The sequence below is a fragment of the Phyllopteryx taeniolatus genome, chromosome 16 (assembly GCF_024500385.1).
Source record: "Phyllopteryx taeniolatus isolate TA_2022b chromosome 16, UOR_Ptae_1.2, whole genome shotgun sequence".
Lineage (NCBI taxonomy): Eukaryota > Metazoa > Chordata > Actinopteri > Syngnathiformes > Syngnathidae > Phyllopteryx > Phyllopteryx taeniolatus.
Genome location: NC_084517.1, coordinates 3,533,459 through 3,552,412, shown reverse-complemented (window position 1 = coordinate 3,552,412; position 18,954 = coordinate 3,533,459). Strand labels below are relative to the sequence as shown.

The 18,954-nt window shown below is 41.0% G+C and overlaps 1 protein-coding gene across 3 annotated transcripts in view; it reads right to left on the bottom strand.

Moving 5' to 3' along the window:
• Positions 1–18,954, bottom strand: part of si:dkeyp-72e1.9 (syntaxin-binding protein 4) — a 53,445-nt gene that overhangs the window by 8,454 nt on the left and 26,037 nt on the right. The window contains exons 7-18 of one of the 3 annotated variants that reach the window (XM_061750530.1): positions 15,066–15,189; positions 13,501–13,642; positions 9,266–9,372; positions 9,028–9,169; positions 8,723–8,795; positions 8,244–8,270; positions 6,737–6,825; positions 4,893–4,989; positions 3,850–3,977; positions 3,652–3,744; positions 1,476–1,541; positions 1,164–1,361 (exon numbers count right to left, since the gene is read on the bottom strand). In XM_061750530.1, the coding sequence (XP_061606514.1) occupies positions 1,164–1,361; positions 1,476–1,541; positions 3,652–3,744; positions 3,850–3,977; positions 4,893–4,989; positions 6,737–6,825; positions 8,244–8,270; positions 8,723–8,795; positions 9,028–9,169; positions 9,266–9,372; positions 13,501–13,642; positions 15,066–15,189 (1,286 nt within the window). The remainder of the gene's footprint in view (positions 1–1,163; positions 1,362–1,475; positions 1,542–3,651; positions 3,745–3,849; positions 3,978–4,892; positions 4,990–6,736; positions 6,826–8,243; positions 8,271–8,722; positions 8,796–9,027; positions 9,170–9,265; positions 9,373–13,500; positions 13,643–15,065; positions 15,190–18,954) is intronic. The other 2 variants (XM_061750531.1, XM_061750532.1) reach the window with 2 other exon arrangements.

The window sequence follows — 18,954 nt, the reverse complement described above, 5'->3', positions numbered from 1 at the left end:
ACTGGGGTGAGGGATGGAGGCAGAAAAGAATAGAGAAGGGAAACGGAAGAGTTATTTTAGCACTACAGAACATCAGCTGTTGTGCCTTCTCAGCAGTGAGCCTGACCTGATGGGACATACCGCAATAACAACAATAATAGTAATAATAATAAGTTGCATGCAATAACACTGCAAAGGAAGACTAGGATTATGTTTTTTTTTGTTTTTTTTTAATGATGGCTGTAGTGTGTGACTGTGTGTGTATGGTGAAAGAACACCTAATCTGCTGCCTTCCACACACACACGCACACACAAACATCGCCCACTTGCACTGCATAATCTAATGAGATCCAATGCAAGCGCTGTGTCAAACAATTTGACTGTATATTGACTGACACTGTCAGAGAAGTATTCATCGTTTCATCTGTGTGGTTTGTTTCTGTGTGACCTGTCAAGTTTTTTGTTATATCATCCTGGATTCCTTTTATAATAGGTAGTTGTGGAGATGCGGTAAATAATAAGACGAGAATCAGCCACTCTCCACATAAGAGGTTTTTCACAAAGGGGTCATTACATGGGTATGATTTTTTTAAACCCCATCCTTAAAAAAAAAAAAGTGGGGAAACTATGTGGGAAAATACTTTTTCACAGCACTATAACTCTAATATTTGGCGCCTCAACAGTTGCGCCGCATATACAATAAACTGGATGATAACTAGAATATGGCAGACATTTGGGATATAATTGTGCAAGGTTCTTTGTACATGGCAGTGAAGTCAGGTTTTTAATTTACCACGTGTGTTTCATGATCCATTTGGGATTTATTATTTATTGAAGAGCTCTTTTCAAGGGAATATGTTTTCTTTCTTTTCTCTTGGCCGACCAATCACAGTGTTGAAGAGAACGTGTCATACCGTTCAACAGGGTAAGGTCTACCTCCTCACAATTATACTTTCCAATAAGTATGGATTCCTGGTTTGATTAACAACAACACAGCAAAATTGTGAGCATTTGAATTGTACATCAGCTAATGTAACGTTGAATGAAACATCTTTAAGTCAATGTTTTTCTTGATTTTTTTTTTTTTTTGTGGAGCATCGGAATGCAGACTGTAACGGAAGATCTAAAAATGTTACGTTGTCACATGGTATTGTGAGAGTTTGACTTTTGATTCACAGACTCACCTTTGTGGCTTCGCCTCCTCCTGTTTGTCTCTTGCTGGCCAGCTGGTTCTTTAGGTCTTTAATCTCAGCCTCCAGCAGCTGGATCACGTCTTCGTAGTCCTGCTCGGCACTGCTCGCGTGACGCTGCACCACCTCAGCTTCTGCTGCTTGCAGGCGGCTCTTCAGACGGACATTCTCCTCCACTGTCAAACACGCTTTCTGAAAGCACAGCGAGATGTTTTGTTGTCTATGCAGCTTCTTAACTGGAAATCATTTTAATGTTTCATTTTTACGTGTCACCTGATGTACAAGACACTCCTTTGATTCCCATACCTCAGAGGTCTTCTGAAGCTCATCCTCAAGGGTTTTCTTGCTGTTCTCCATATCCTTTAGCACCACCTGCCAAAACAAATATAACACGCGGAAAATCGAAACTCATCGGATTGAATAAAAGACAGTACATGTACTGTGTGGACATACAATTATACAATTATACTGACTGATTTGATAGGCTTGTATTTACTTGCCATTTTAGAAAGTTGAAACCCCAACAATGCAATGTAACCTGTTTTGTTATGTTTGATTTGTCTCAAAAAGAACACACTGCAGGCCTTTTAGCCGCACTGCCAGCAGTCAGTATAAATAAGGTAAGGCCATTTTCAAACAGAAAAAACCTGGATTGACACATCCAGAACAAACCTGGAGATGGTAACTGAGTGACCGTAACGGCAGATTATACAAACAAACAAATTCAATTAATTTGATTCGACCTCTATAATATTGTTTAGATTAAATACACATTATTAAACATCTTATTTATCTTCCAAAGTGATCCAATGACATGAAATGAATGAAACAAACAAATTACTTGTTTGGTCGAAACCTGCCCTTTAACTGGCATTTGACTATAATTTAGGTTGGTATATGATTCAACATATAGTTTTATATAATGAAACAGTTTTTCTTGTAGCTAAAATTTAGTTATTATCATATACGTTGTATTTTAATGATAAAAAGCAGCACTTGAATTGACTGTGTACATGTGAGAAATGTTTTTTTTTGGTCATGATTGGCCACTCAGGCTTTCCAGGGGTGTGCACACTTGTGCAACCACATTTTCTCAGTTGTTTATTTTTAATTAGCCTGTTTTTGTTTGTCCTGTTTGAGTGTTAGCTCAAGCAGAATTGAAAATCTGTATCCCTTTTATGCCGGAACAGTTTTACTGTGTCACAGTGGAGTTTTGAAGCTTCCGCTGTGGTATTATAATTGAGGTTTATTGAGAATCAGACTTGATCAGTCGAACAGAAAAAAAAGTTTCTAGAAGTGAGAGAGAAACAAAGACAAAAGACAAAGCACTAATTGTAAACAGGATGAGAGAACAATGAAACATTAAGTATGAGTGCAGTGCGACACCCTGTGAGGGAAGGACAGGACAAGTCAGAACAGGACAAGGACAGGAGAAGAAGCATGACAGGACAAGGGTCGTGAACCCGGCTGTACAACTGAAGTGTGGTGGCATTAATTATGTAAATTCTAAAAGTCTACAGGACGAGAGTATAAGTGAGGGGATACGTGAGCGATTTGCATATTCATTAGTTATTTGTCGCAGTAAGTGCGTGACCCCACCCCCCGTGAAAGAGTCCTAGGGGTATGTGCCTGCGGATACATGCAAGTGAATTGACACCGTTTTACATGCACAAATACTGACAGAAGCGTCCTGTAATTGCTGTGCCCGCACCGCGGCGGCTGAGGACCCCACCCAATCAATCGAGGGGCGGGATCAGGCCCAGGGGTCCACCCGAGAGCAGCCCGGCGGATGGGACACGCCCCACACCGAGGGACACGGGGCGGTCCGCCGGCCCCACCGAGGCACCCCGACAACTGGCCACCCGGTGGGGGCCGCAGGGACCCAATGCCAACCCCCCAGACAATTGGCTGGCGACCAGTTCAGGGTGTACCCCGTCTCTCCCCCACAGTCAGCTGGGATAGGCTCCAGCACGCCCGCGACCCTAGTGAGGATCAGTGGTTCGGAAAATGAACGAATTAATGAATATACATCTTTTCATGTGTAAAGACTTTTACAGACTGTGAAGCTAAAACCAAGGCAACAGGTGGCACCTAACCAGGGTTCCAGAAGCATGACGAAAGGAATAATTGCAAATTGGTTATAATCTTCTGTAATTCTATGGGTGACAGCCAGCTCATCAGTAAAGGCTTGAGCTTTGGAATCAGAGTGTCGTGGTGCAAATCTTCCGGTGGACCAAAACAATGAAAAATGGCAACCACTTGTCAGCGAGATGCTAACAAGAGATGCTTCCTGACTATTGTTGAGATATCCTGGAGCAGAGCACCAACCACCAATCCCGAGCTCAAAGAGGTTTGTGTGCCCCTGCAAATTTACATCTCTCCTTGCATGCCTGCACACAAAATGTATGCCCTATACAGCAGTGTGTATGTAATGCTTGCGTGTCCATTGCCTGAGTCTGATAGCGAATGTGTGTGTGCTGACCTTGAGCTGCTTCATCTGGGTTTGCAGCTGTTTCACCTCTGTCTGAAACTGCTCCATCTCCTCACTGTTATAGGTGCACTCCGATTCATACGTCTGCAGACGCAAACACACATTTACGCACACATTATTCAGGTCCGATGAGTTATCTGCAATAGTAAATAAAATACACGTCTCTCGTAGGACGAGATGGCTGCTTACGGGGGAGTGGAAGGCCGACGTGTCCATCAGACTGGCTGCTTCGTGGTAGGAGAACATAAAGGGACCTGCCCCTAAACTGAGCTCCTCCAGGTTGTCCTGGAAAATGGTCCGTGTGGCCTCTACAAAGTCTGCCAAAGTTCAGAGAGGAATGTTAGGCAGAAACTGTTGTTGTTTTGTGACCTACAGCAGGTAAAATCACATGAGAGGTTGTCTTTCCATGCTGTTAGAGTTGCATAAAAAAATGATTTTGTTTGTGTTCGTGTTCTCCTTGTGCTTGTTTACTCAGAAATCCTCCTACAGTCCTAGAACATGTTTGTTGATTGGTTAATTAAAACGTCACAATTTTCTGTAGGTATGAATGTGAGGGTAAATGGCTGTTTCTATGCGTAATAAAAGTAGGGCTGTGAACTTTCAAAATAAGAGCAAGTACATGAAAAAAGTATTACGTGCTTAAATAAAGTGCTTCACTTCAGAATAATTATTTGAAAAAAAGTAACAACATAAAGATAATACTTCATGTTTTGATCATATGGGTAGAAGCAAAATCATGCATTGTAAAAATGCATTATACATGGGTAGAAGGGGTTTTCAGAATTTTGAGGTCAACTTTGGGGGTGCGTATTATACATGGGTGCGCATTATACACGAGAAATTACGGTATATGATAAGCGATCTGTATTTACGGAATTAGGTTTTCTGCACCCTCACACACTGCACAGTCAAATATGACGCTGAGCAGACCGAATAGCCATTTGAATCAGCTTCATCTTTAAGAGGCGACTAATGAGTCCTTCCTTATGTGTACCGTAACAGGTATTTCAAATGCACCACATATATATTTGAAAATAAAATGACTGACGCAGAGCAGGCTTGTGGTTACACGTGACAACGTGCACAAGTGCCACAGCCAGAAAGTGACGTGCAGCCATCACACTCAGGCTGCGATTTGACAGCGTTTCAACACAGATCTGTCACTTGCAGTTGACACAACTCGAAGCATGTGTCTGTTTGTACGTGTGCGCGTGTGTTTATGTGGGCTTTACCTCCGTAGGACACGGTGCCTTGCGGGTCTGTAGTCAGGCTCTGTCGCAACTTCTTTCTTTTCTCATCTGTGACATCCAAGCCGAGGAAGGACAGAGCCTGAGAGAGAGAGAGAGAGAGAGAGAGGCAGAGTTCACATTCACACACTCGGTGCAACCACAGTAGGCTACACCTGTCCAGCTTGAGATGAGGATACATATTGGTAACCATATTTATTTTATGTTTTTTGTTTTGTTTACAGTGTGCCTGTGAAGGTTTGTCATGCACACTGATGTCGCCTTTTTCTTTCTGTGAGATCACACACGCCGCCTCATTATCCGTGCCTTTCACTCTTTATTAATGTTCTTTTGGTCTTTGTCAGCGTCTCTCGTCAAGCCATAAATCGGCAATGTTTTCATCTCCTGCTTTTGTAAAAGGAGCTGACGAATCAAGAGAGAGAATAAAATATGCCATTATCAAATATTAAGACTTTTTCCTCTCTATTCTCATGAATGAATTGGTAATCGGTGCGGGAGCTAGCCAAAACACAAAACAGCAACAAACAACCCGCAGGGCTGGTTCAGACAGCCACACAAGGTAGAAAACGGAGAGATGTGATGTTCGAAGGCAGCGGTGAGATAAAGTGCTCATACAGTAAAAAAAAAAAAATGGTGAAAAGTCAAATGAAGTGTGCCAGTGTAAAAGAGCAGGCAGAGTCAGATTGCAAGAAAGATCAATAATTAGATGAGGGGAGAGCTCGGGGCTGAGAGTACAAAAGTGCAAAACAGGAAAAAAGAGGCTGCAAGTGAATTTATCAGAATGAGAGAAATTTCTTCAGTACAATAAATCTGAATACATGAAATAAGATGAACTGAAACATCCAAGGGCTTTATATATATATATATATATTTTTTACAAACAATAAACATGGGTTATCATTCTCTTTAGCTTGCGTTTTGTGACTTCTGCAACATATATAAATGAAAGAAGAAAATATACAGAAAAATATACATACAACATATTTGTCCACATGTATGACTGTTAAGAATGTTAAATTGGACTTGATGTTGATGTACATTCCATTATTTCCTCAAATTATTTCAAAATTCTAACAAATTCAATGTGAACGACGGAGATTGCATTGCATTGTACTGCTGATCAATGGGGAATAATATGGAAAATTCCCTTTTTAAGTTAAGTTAGGACGGGAATGACGTATTAGCTACATAATCGCGATTATCCAAGTCATGTGGGAGCCATTTGTGATTTCACCAACCTGTTCGCAGTTTCGCTGTACATGTTCGTGAGCACTAAGACATTCAAGCCTAAATCTTCGAGACGCTAAAACTCTCAACTTGTATTAGTTGCGATGGTGAAAACCGGAGTACCCGGAGAAAAGCCACGCAGGCACGGGGGAGAACACGCCAACTCCACACAGAGAGGCCGGATTTGAACCCAGGTTCTCAGAACTGTGAGGCGGGTGTGCTGAACAGTCAGGCACTGTGCCGCCTTATTCCATATTTATTTAACGGACCCGCACAAATGAGGTATCGAAAGATGCATCTCATCATCAGACCTATTTTAGCGTGTTTAAGAATTCCTTGTTACCACGGCGACAGAATCCCCCCCAAAACTATGAAAATAAGCCCCGTTTAGAACGAACGGGCTGCCCGCGATTCTCAAATTGACATATTTCACATCATTTTAAAAACAGGGCAAGGCCGACTTGGATTCAAAAACATTCGTTTGCAGACTTGCAACAGTCGGCAGGCCCATTCAAAATTCCCCGCGGGAATTATCCAGTTGTCTTCACGAGTGCTTGTGCGCAAAACAAAAAACAAAAGAAAACGTCACGGAGAGGACTCACCAAATCCAACTTGTCTGATTTGAGCCGAATGTGGGGGTCTAGTGTGATCTTAGGTTTAGTCCCCGTGGGTGACCTCTGATTGGCTGAATCTAGACAGGGGGAAAGAAAACATGCAGCTGACTCAAGGCCTATTATGGGATAGCATGCGAGGTCAATGGGCAACAACAGAGAGGGTATATCACTAGATAATCTGTGCTAACAGAGTGGCTCAACCTCATCTAGTATTGTCTCTGGATTTTGTGGAAGTGGGTAGTTGCAGTGATCGGGGGTTATTTTATGAGGGTGAGTTGGTGGGATGGGGAAGAAAAAAAAACAAACCAAAAAAAAACCGATTAAAAAGAGTGGTGTAGAGGAAAGATGAGTGATTAGATGGGAAGGAGAGAACACTGAAAAACAGGAGAGCAGACAGCCAGTGTCTAATATTAATTTGATGAGCTTCCCTGTCCCATATTTGTGAGTCTGCTTGTTATGGCAATGGCAGTAACAGTGCTTGTGTTTCAATGTGTGTGTGTGTGTGTATTTATGAAAGCGCTCGTTCCCGTTATCGGGAATATCCTGATAGCAGTGAAAAACTGCCTCGCTTTCCTCTTCCCATCCAAGTGATTTATACTGCGCCACCCCTAACCTGATAGTGATGACTGACAGGCCTGCTGCCATGACAACAGTCTGTGCGTTAAATCCTGCTTGCACACACACCACACAGTCCATATGATTCATTTTTCTTTCATGTAATTTAGAGTGAACAACCACAGAGGGATATTTATTCTTGCACAAATAATTGTACAAATGATTAATTCTGAACAACACGTGTTGGCGCTGGTATACTTCGACTCATTTTTATGTCGCCTCATTTGGTTGCTCTTGTTTGCCTTTTCATTATTATTTCACTTGCAATCGTAATCTTTGCTAATGCTTTAACATTTGAGAACGGTGAAATTTGTGCTAATGAAGCATCATCACTGTAAAAACAGTGGCGTGCATATAGGGCTTTACCTACTGCATGTCGCAACACGCCTGTTTATCTTCCTTAATAGGATTGCACACCACTGACGAGCTGCTGGCCTACTGTGTTTCAGGATGCACCCATCCAAAGACAAAGTGGCAACAAGAAGGCTGTCAGAGATCAGCTTACAGAGATGAGCATGCATGTGCATGTGTTAAGTATTTGTGCGTTGACTTAAAAAAAAAAAAAAAAAAAAAAAAAAAAAAAAAAGTCCTAACACGATTGATTCTCAAATATACATTTAGATTTATAAAACGGTCTCCTCTCAATCAGGGTAAGATTTTTTTTTTTTTTTATATTTTGCCACTGGCACATGTATCTTGGCACCTCTTTGCAAACTGCTGACATCTGTCACAGCTAGCAACTGGCTTAACCAATAAGAGCCTGAAAGGGAGCTCTGGGGTCAGACCACCTAGAAAATAACCTTGACTGTGGTAATCCTGGTCAATAGGATTGGAATGGGGTGGGATGTTTGGGTGCTAGGGATCCACGTGTGACCCTTACCATTAGAACAATTTGTCTGCTTGGCTGCTTGAAGGGAAAACACAAACATATTAACCATATGAGACCCACCCCATTTGTATTCATAGCTTTATAACCCTGCAAAACCAGTTGTCCAATTTTGAACAATAACAACCCAGTGTGACACAAGTTATTGGACATTTGGACCAATCGGCAACAGTTTCTTTAACATTATTGTTTAGTCATTAGTTTAGTTATTACATTATGACTGTAACATCCTCTGGTAATCTGTCAACTCCTGTTCTGTGCCACACTCCTTTATGCCCCCCTTGAGCTGCTGACCATCATAGTGGACTCGTTTAGTTTAAGAAACACCCCTCCGCACTCATCCTATGGTTTGCACTGGCTGGCATTGGGCTACACAAACACATGGCCTAACATTGCAAGGTGAAATCATTTTCTGTGTGAAACAGAAAATGAGGGGGGGGGGGGGGGGGGGGGTGCATGATGTGTATTGAGACCTGAAATGTGGATATCTGGCGGACAGATGTCAGGAGAAGGCGAGGAAACTGGGGCAGGCTCCTCTGCACAGATCTGCAGGAAAAAAATAACAAATAAATAAAAGATACATACACACACACACAAATATATATCAGTCATCAAATACTAGAGTCATATTACATACAAGATTTTGTTATTCAAAATAACTGAAATATGTTACCTGTACTGTTAAATCAAAAAAAAAAAGTTGAATATTTTTTTTTACTTCATATGACTTATAAGGCAAGTTAGTCGTAGAATGGCAAATCCAGAAATGTGAGCTGACCTCAGGTGATCGGATGTGGACTTTTAAGCGCCCAGAGTTGTAACTGTTGGCTGCTGCTCGCTGGACACCATTGTGGAGAGATGTACTGCTTTGGAAAAGTCCTTTCCCTGGGATGAACGCAATCTCCACTGCACTTTCTTGACTGGGAACATAACAGATAAAATGCTGATACATTACTATATTCACCTTGGCTTAGATGGAGAGATGTCATAAAATATAGACTCTAAGCTCCACCCACCTGAATTTGGCTTTGTTCAGCATACTTTTGGCCTCCTCGTGGGTTACACCTATCAACGACTCCTTGTTAATGGCGATGAGCTGATCTCCTGGCCTTAGACGTCCATCCTGTACAAGCGAAACAAAAAGACAAATACCTTTAGTCTTTAGACTAGCCGTTAATGACCTACAAAACTTGAATGCAGAGAAAAAGGGCTCAAACACACCACACTACTTTCCGTGCAAACAGTGCCTCTTTGGCCACCAGGAACATACCGTATGCCCCCTTCCAGACCACGTACGCCCAGTGGCAGTTCTATGGGGGGACAAAAGGACAGTCCCGGTTTTTGGGACTTGGATACTGAAGGTAAGTCACTTGATTGTGTTTCTGTGCGTGGAGAGAGATTCAACGGATCTATTTGGTAGCAACAATGCAATGTAATTGAGTAGGGGCAATTGTAATTGATAAAAAAGGATGCACACATATTGTATCCAAAATTATAGGGCACTGCTCAAATGGATATTTTCATAGCCTCGAGGTGCTGTTGGAACTGAAACCGGATCATGTAAAGCTGTGCGGGGCAACTAAAACAAAAAGAGCCGCAAAAAACAATTTTTTTAGATGCAGAATGATTCTACAAGCCAAAACACATGAAGATTTCTGCAATCTGTCAACATTGCGCTCCTTTATTTGCTCGTCATATTGCCCACAGTGGCGAGATGAGTGGGCGACAGAGAAGCGAGGAGGATGGGATTTGCAAAGTGGAAGGAGCTTTACAGAAGAAAGGCAGTGGTATGCGCAAGTGGTGTAAGAGTGAGTGGGTGGCCTATTGAAAAAAAAACAAACAAAAAAAAAAAGGCTTTTTTTTTGTTTTGTTTTTTTCCCCCTCCGTCATCTTTCGAATCAGTTTGTAATAACGGACCTTAAGACTGATAGCTCTGAGTAAGCAACGGCGAGGAAAAGTTCTCTCACTGGACAAGACGGTGATTTGTGCACGTCTTACAAAGTCAAGAGCTTCCATAGTGACACCGTCACCAAATATTAAAAGCTCCCTCATTAACACTCAACTGTCATCCTCACTTTAAAATAGTCCTTATCTTACAACAAATCACATGTATTTTTATTTTATGATGTGTATTTGGGTGGCAGGGCGGATGACTGGTTAGCACATCTGGCTCACAGTTCTGACGTTCAAATCCCGGCCCCGCCCGTGTGGAGTTTGCATGTTCTCCCTGTGCCTGCGTGGGTTTTCTCCGGGTACTCCAGCTTCCTCCCACATCCCAAAAACATGCATGGCAGGTTGATTGAAGACTCTAAATTGCTCGTAGGTGTGAATGTGAGTGTGAATGGTTGTTTGTTTATATGCGCCCTGCGACTGGCTGGCGACCAGTTCAGGGTGTACCCCGCCTCTCGCCCGAAGATAGCTGGGATAGGCTCCAGCACGCCCGCGACCCTGTAACAAAACATTTTGAATATGAATACGACCAATGTCATTTATTTATTTTTTTTCACTTGCTTTCCACGGCCCACCTGAAATGGGCCCGCAACCCACTTTTGGGTCCCGAACCATCAGTTAAGGAATCACTGGTGTACAGTACTACCGTGAATTACTATATGTTTCAGAGTTTTAAAGGTTTTCAAGAGTATACTGCATCAAGTTTTTATAAAGTATGGTAGAGGTTAATAGGTGTGTGAGGAGGTTCAAATGAACACTACTTCGGAGAGTTCACCTATTGCGGGGTTGGTCCGGAACCTTACCCCACGATAAACGAGGGATTTACGGAATATGCCACTAATGTGCAACTATTTTTTGAACATCTAAATAGGTTGAGTATTTTCCATCTGTTGTGTCACCTTGTTTTTTTGGTCGGAAATTACCATATGACAAATATAATCCTGTCAGCTCCTTAAGAGCTGATGAATATTTACAGTTTGATTCCATGCTGGCTTTTAGAATGTTAAATTCTGAAAGGATGTCTTTTGGCCTGCATGTTGTTTTGGTGTCAGGTTCAGTATGAGCCTTGAATCCCAGAACAGACAAAGCAGATCAAGTGTGAAGGTCAGCAGGAAAGCCGTGACTCTGCTGCTACTCCCTCATCTTGCGCACCACAGAATCAGACGACAAGAAACCACGAAAGCTGATCTATCATATTTGTGCTTATGTACACATTAGAGGCACACCAGTTTGTTATGTTGAGCATTCAAAAGGGAGTAACAGTATAAGAAGTGGGAGTTGTTTAACCTGGCAAGCAAACTTGGAGCTTCCAGTCTTATAATGCATGTCACTTTAGACAGTTTGCCAGAAACGGGATCAGAAGCATGCGCCCTTAACATGATTCAGCTGTATTTTATACTAATCTGTGGTCAAAGCTGCAAAGGTCTGCATTTGCACAATATGACAAATGAAAGCCTGCATGGAGTTTGGTAAAAAAAACAAAACAAACAAAACAAAAAAAACACCTGAAGGACTCCAAGATGGTGAGAAATAAAATTCTCTGGTCTGATGAGACCAATATAGAAATTGTTGGCCTTAATTCTAAGTGGCATGCGTGGAGGAAACCAGCAGGTGCTCAACACATGTCCAATACAGTCCCAACAGTGAAGCATGGTGGTGGCAGCATCATGCTGTGGGGGTGTTTTTCAGCTGCAGGGACAGGGAGACTGGTTGCAATCGAAGAATGCGGCCAAGTACACGGATATCCTGGACGAAAACCTTCTCCAGATTGCTCAGAACCTCAGACTGGGCCGAAGGTTCACCTTCAAAAAAGACAATGACTCTAATTACACAGCTAAAATACCGACGGAGTAGCTTCAGAACAACGCCGTGACTGTTTTTAAATGGCCCGGCCAGAGCCCTGACTTAAACCCAATTGAGCATCTCTGGAAAGACCTGAAAATGGCTGCCCCACCACCGCTGTGTGATATTTCAGTTTTTATTTTTTAATAAATCTGCAAAAATTTTAACAATTGCGTTTTTTTTCATGTCAATATAGGGTGCTGTGTGTACATTAATTTTGGGGGAAAAAGAACTTAAATGATTTTAGCAAATGGCTGCAATATAAAAAAAGAGTGACAAATTTAAGCGGGTCTGACTAATTTCCGCACCCACTGTATTTGTCGGTGGCATAAAATTGTCACACGGTATCATTCATAACATCAACGGTAGTGTTAAGCACGTATTTGTCAGTTTTTGTGCCAGAAAGTGTCTCAGAGTTTTTAGCGCCTATTTTATTCTTTTCTTCACGTCGATTTCTTCCTTCTCATCTGCAAGTTGATTTAAATCTTACAGACTTAACTCTCTCTTCTGTCTCTTCATTTCCCCCCCCCCCCCCCCCTCAATTTCTCAGCAGCATCCCAGTCAACAAAGGTGTTGTAATCACCAAATAATATAAATGGTTAAATCACCCATTATTGTTTTAAATACACTAATTTCTGTCCTCAGAGTACGTTTACGTTTAGAAAATCTGAGTGTCTCAGGTTGCTCATATAATCTAGCGGGTAAGGGTGCTCCGCATGAATTTGGAACAATGTAATGTTTTTTTTTGGGCTCGGCCAGAGCCCTGACTTGAATCAGATTGAACATCTCTGGAGAGACAACAATGAATTGATTCAATTTTGGAATAAAAAGATAATTTGGAAAAAAGCGAGGAGCTGTGAATACTTTCCAGATGGAACATACATTACTGTATATGTAAAGTGACAGTACCTTTTTTTTTTTTTTTTTTTTTTTTTTTAGTGTTAGCTTATAAATGGAAGGTACTCGACATCCAGGTAATCGTTATTAGCAAACCTCTGGGAGAAACCAGTTCTCTCTGCGATTTTGGAACGAAGAGTTTCAGGACACAAAGCCACGAAACATAAGTCCTGTATTTCATGACAATTTCCTTGACAGACCAAAGACAGATAGCTGTTCTTTGCTTTCACCTACTGTTTGAATTCATATTTACGGTCATCGTTCGGTGGCTCACGTTCCAAACTTTGAATGTTAGCTACAGAAAGAAGCTGATGTTTTGAATCTTAGTTTAGGGCCCTTGGCAAGCAGAATGAGATTCATTTCGAAGTCATTCGGCGTCAAAGCTGTACATACCGACTTCAAAATACATTTGTTAGTTCTTGGGAACGAGGTGTTCCTCATGTAGCTGGATTACACCAAAGAACAAACAGATTTCAGACAAACAATTTCCCCAAAACAAAATTCAAGCTTCCTGCCTCTCCTATTAGTCATCGCAATTTAGGTAGCTGACTCTCCCTCTTACCCGGTGACAGTCTCCACCAGACAGCACCTCCTGGATGAAAACTGCTGGGCCATCAGGGCGGTTGGAGCCACCTCCCAGGGTGATGCCCATACTGTTGGATCGAGTCACAGAAATGAGTTGAATCACTCCTTCACCTGGGTGACTGGGAACACGAATGCACCACATCAGCATATGAAAGTGAACAAGCAGATACATCTTGGTAAACAAGGAGGGGAGTGTAAAGGCACTTTTCCATTCCAAGTTCCACAATGGCCTGGCCTCCGTTGCTTTTCCATTATAACGAGCACCAATCAAAAGTGGGAAGGATTGAGGAGGGATCAAGACGAAGGTGACGTGCTCGTTTCTTGTCCCGCCATCCATTTCTCGCTCGTATTTCATTTCTGTCAACATGGACAAAAAGGTCCACACCTCCTCAGTCGACCCTTTAACCCTTGGATGCACAACCTACCAATACCTACACTCTTCCACGAGTGGGGTCAAAAATGACCCCAATTCAAATCTGCGTTGTTATTCTTGAAAATCTTTAAAACGAAGAGTTGTACTATTTTCCTATTCCAGGTATTCCTCATAAAACATATTTGTGACATGAGGCCATTTGCATTTTGATTTATGTTTATGTTTGATTTATGTCGGGGTGCCTTCCAGTCGACTTTTCATGTGAGGTGTCACAAGCTCCTTTGAGAGCTCTGTGAGGAAGTGTCGTCGTCCATCGGCGATGCCTGTGCAAAATTCAGGGTGCCGAGCCCTGAAAAATGAATAGGCATTAAGAGCGGTGATATCAATAATGTACCAAAACACCATGGGCCACCTCTGCTTCAGGCGTTTGCAGCTGTAGTTGCCAACCATCTGGTCCGTCGTATCTCCTACTCTTTTGGTCTGGTTGTAGAAGAGGATCGCTTCTGTTTTTTTCTTTGGGCTGTTTTCATCCACCGTCTTGATATGGTGCAGTGTGCAAAGCAGCAGAAGAGCCTTTCCCTTTTTTCTCACATAGCTGATCATGATCATGTTGTCATTGAACTCAAATTCAATGCTGTGGACCTCTCTGGACCTGGGAGCCTTCACGACTGGAGCTACTGTTAGCTAACGCAATACTGTGTTACAATACAATAAAAATTGTTTTTATAAAAATGCAAATGGCCTCATGTCATAAACATGTTTTATGAGGAATACCTGGAATATGAATATCTTAAAACTTTTCATTTTAAAGGTTTTGAAGAATAACAACCCATTGGGGTCATTTTTGACCCCACGGGTTCATCTAAGAGTTAAGCCTGCTGGACACTGCGCGATCTGACTGGACCGGACGATCGTGTAAAGTTGCCGAGGCACTACTGCACATTGAGCGATTACACAAGTGGACGCCCTGAACGGCGAGCCTGTATAAACGTTTGGTGCTGTGAATTCCGCATATTGTGCTTTATCACACGTCGGAGGAGTTTCTGAAAAGCGGTGCCATTGTTAAAAAAAAGTGTAATGGAAAAGCAAACACACAGAGCGGAACCAGGCTGGTTGGGGGTAGCACTGGTACAATGGAAAAGGGGCAATACATTACAAACTAATCTGACCTGAGTGAGCGCAGCATCGATCCGCTGCTGTTGTACATGTTCTGAGACCCAGCTGGGCTCAACAGCAAAGGACTCTGGGAACGAGATGAGGAACCAGACGAAGTACTTTCCAAGTAGCGACCTCCTTAGGTTTTGGAATAAAGGACAAAGGTATACAATAAGTATAGTACTTCAGTTGGAGGTGCACCAAAAGGTGCAGATGATGTAAATATTTCATTTCATGTTATCAACTCAACATTTGAACCACTATGTTTGTACTTTTTTAAGACTTAAGAATAAAAACCATACTGATACATATAACACGACATGGGCTTAAGAATCTAATAAGTAAATACACATTGGAAAATGCCACAATCTTCATAGAATGTGTGTAAGAAAAAATATTGCTCAGAAGAACTGTTAACAAATTAAGTCCATCATTTTCCTCTGGTGTGGAGCGACAATAGTGGTAGTGGGATTGTAAAAACACACATTTCTGACATATTGCAGTCGGTGTTTCCCGATTTTCCACTGTGAAAGACGAACAGACTGAACCTAAGGTCAAACATTTGTTAAGCCTGGGTGATTCTAAGCACAGAATACGAGAATTAATATGCTTTGCAAACCCACTCCAAATGTCCCCAAGGCAGTGTTATCATCTGCCTTGTGAAGACATTTGCGCTTTTCTGTATTTAGCATCAAAGAAACAGGGAGTGCAGATTGTGTAAGCTTGTTTTCAATGTTTCAAAATGAACAAACAAAAGTATATAGCGATCAATAAAGTCCTTATTGTTAGCAGTGTTTGGAAAGTTACTTTTCTATGGGGACTAGTTGAAAGTTCAGTTCACCGTTGTAGAAATGAACAACAGTGCAGTTCACCATTCTAGAAATGAACAATAGTTCAGTTCACCATTGTAGAAATGACACTAGTGCAGCTCACCATTCTAGAAATGAACAATAGTGCAATTCACCATTCTAGAAATGAGCAATAGTTCAGTTCACCATTCTAGAAATGAGCAATAGTTCAATTCACCATTGTAGAAATGAACAATGGTGCAGTTCAACATTCTAGAAATGAAGAATAGTGCAATTCACCATTCTAGAAACGAGCAATAGTTCAGTTCACCATTCTAGAAATGAGCAATAGTGCAGTTCACCATTCTAGAAATGAACAATAGTGCAATTCACCATTCTAGAAATGAACAATAGTTCAGTTCACCATTGTAGAAATGAACAATAGTGCAGTTCACCATTCTAGAAATGAACAATAGTGCAATTCACCATTCTAGAAATGAGCAATAGTTCAGTTCACCATTCTAGAAATGAGCAATAGTTCAATTCCCCATTGTAGAAATGAACAATGGTGCAGTTCAACATTCTAGAAATGAAGAATAGTTCAGTTCACCATTCTAGAAATGAGCAATAGTGCAGTTCACCATTCTAGAAATGAACAATAGTGCAATTCACCATTCTAGAAATGAACAATAGTTCAGTTCACCATTGTAGAAATGAACAATAGTGCAGTTCACCATTCTAGAAATGAACAATAGTGCAATTCACCATTCTAGAAATTAGCAATAGTTCAGTTCACCATTCTAGAAATGAGCAATAGTTCAATTCCCCATTGTAGAAATGAACAATGGTGCAGTTCAACATTCTAGAAATGAAGAATAGTGCAATTCACCATTCTAGAAACGAGCAATAGTTCAGTTCACCATTCTAGAAATGAGCAATAGTGCAGTTCACCATTGTAGAAATGAACAATGGTGCAGTTCAACATTCTAGAAATGAACAATAGTGCAATTCACCATTCTAGAAATGAACAATAATGCAAGTCACTATTGTAGAAATGAACAATAGTGCAGTTCACCATTCTAGAAATGAGCAATAGTTAAATTCACCATTGTAGAAATGAACAATAGTGCAGTTCACCATTCTAGAAATGAACAATAGTTCAATTCACCATTGTAGAAATGAACAATGGTGCAGTTCAACATTCTAGAAATGAACAATAGTGCGGTTCACCATTCTAGAAATGAGCAATAGTTCAATTCACCATTGTAGAAATGAACAATAGTGCAGTTCACCATTCTAGAAATGAACAATAGTTCAATTCACCATTGTAGAAATGAACAATGGTGCAGTTCAACATTCTAGAAACGAACAATAGTGCAATTCACCATTCTAGAAATGAACAATAATGCAAGTCACCATTGTAGAAATGAACAATAGTTCAATTCACCATTGTAGAAATGAACAATAGTGCAGTTCATCATTCTAGAAATGAACAATAGTTCAGTGCATAGTTCCCCCCCAATTCAAAATTGTGAACGAAGTTCTCCGTTCCAAAAATGAACATTGTGAACATTGTTCTTCTTTCCCGCCCGATATGTTGCTGACAGCCCATTACCCTCAAAATACTGCCATTTCATTTCCCCATTGTTGCCACCCATTCAGTCCACACTAGTAGCCGACTGCAGCTTTCACCCTCTCAAAAACATAAGGAAAAACTTGTTGCTTGAATAGTCATTCTTTTGAAATGAAGAATTAATGACTGCTGTAATGTTATTTGTTGTTCAAATATCTAGACTATTGTTCACTATTGTTCTGCTGTGGTTTTCACCCCTAGTCCCCTCTGTCTGTCCCCTAAAACCCTTTTCTTTCTGTCTGCATTTTCAACCAACATCAGAATAATAATGTTTTTAAAAAAAAGAATAATAATAAGCAGAGGGAGTATTGCAAACTCCCCTGTTGCACAGCAAAACTGTTCCAGCACAAAGGCATACAGATACACCATTCTGCAAGGCCTTGCAGTTGAGCAGGACAGGTTTAAACAAACAAACAAACAAACAAACAAATAAATAAATGAGGAATTAAAACAAAAGGACAATGATAACTTTGTATTCCAGCTCTGCTGAATATATTAAACAAATTTCTTTTTACCGAATCTACAAAACAAAATAAATTGCATATTATGACAATGTCATTTAACTAAAGCATTCGTATACAAATAAATTTCCTAATAATCCATTTTCACAATGATGTACTGTATTAACAAACAACCAAAGAACATATTCACTGGCATTTACACTGTGTCCCTGAATGCACCTCTGGCACACGCGTACAGCGACATTAGCCAAATATGGAGTTTATTCCCCGGCTCGTATTTAGCGTCTTCTTCCGGGTTTCGTCCTGGAAGTCCCTAACAAAACCTGGCACGCTTGTATGAAAATGAACTGTCACTCAAAAACCATTCACAGACGCCAGAATGAGCGCGTTCATCAGGCAGAAATGAACTAAATTCACCCAAAACATTGTACCCTTAAACTAGGAACCAAAAAAAAATTGTTAGTGGGTTTTTCTCAAAACTTATGTGTCAATGGTTGGAGCAAAAAAAATAATATTTGAATGAGAAAACAATAAAACCCAAAGATTTAAGGCACTGATCTGCCCTTCAACAGCCATACGACCTTTCTATAAGGGGTTTGACACAGGCGGCCAGTTGTTTATGTGCTGCTACTAGTGTAAAAGTCAGCAAAAGACTTTGGCCCGCAATACTTCACTGATAGCTATTGTGAGATTATCAACCAAGAATCACTTTTACATCCCTTCACTCAGGTTAAACATGGTCAATGTGCAAAAATGTGGAAAAGCAGCATTTCATGTTATCTTGCAAAGCGCAAATTCCAGATCTCCACCTGCTGCGCAACAAACACAGGTTTGTTCTTTAGCGTGTTTTAGCATATCTGTACCAGCTGGCTGCCTCTTTTACCAAGGAAACAGATGTTGGCAATTGTGTAACGGACAACTGCACTTGTCCTAAGCCATTCTTAAAGCTTCAGTGAGTCCATTTACCCTTTGGGCTCAAAACTTTTAACAAAACACAAGCTTTTTTTATTTTTTTTATTTT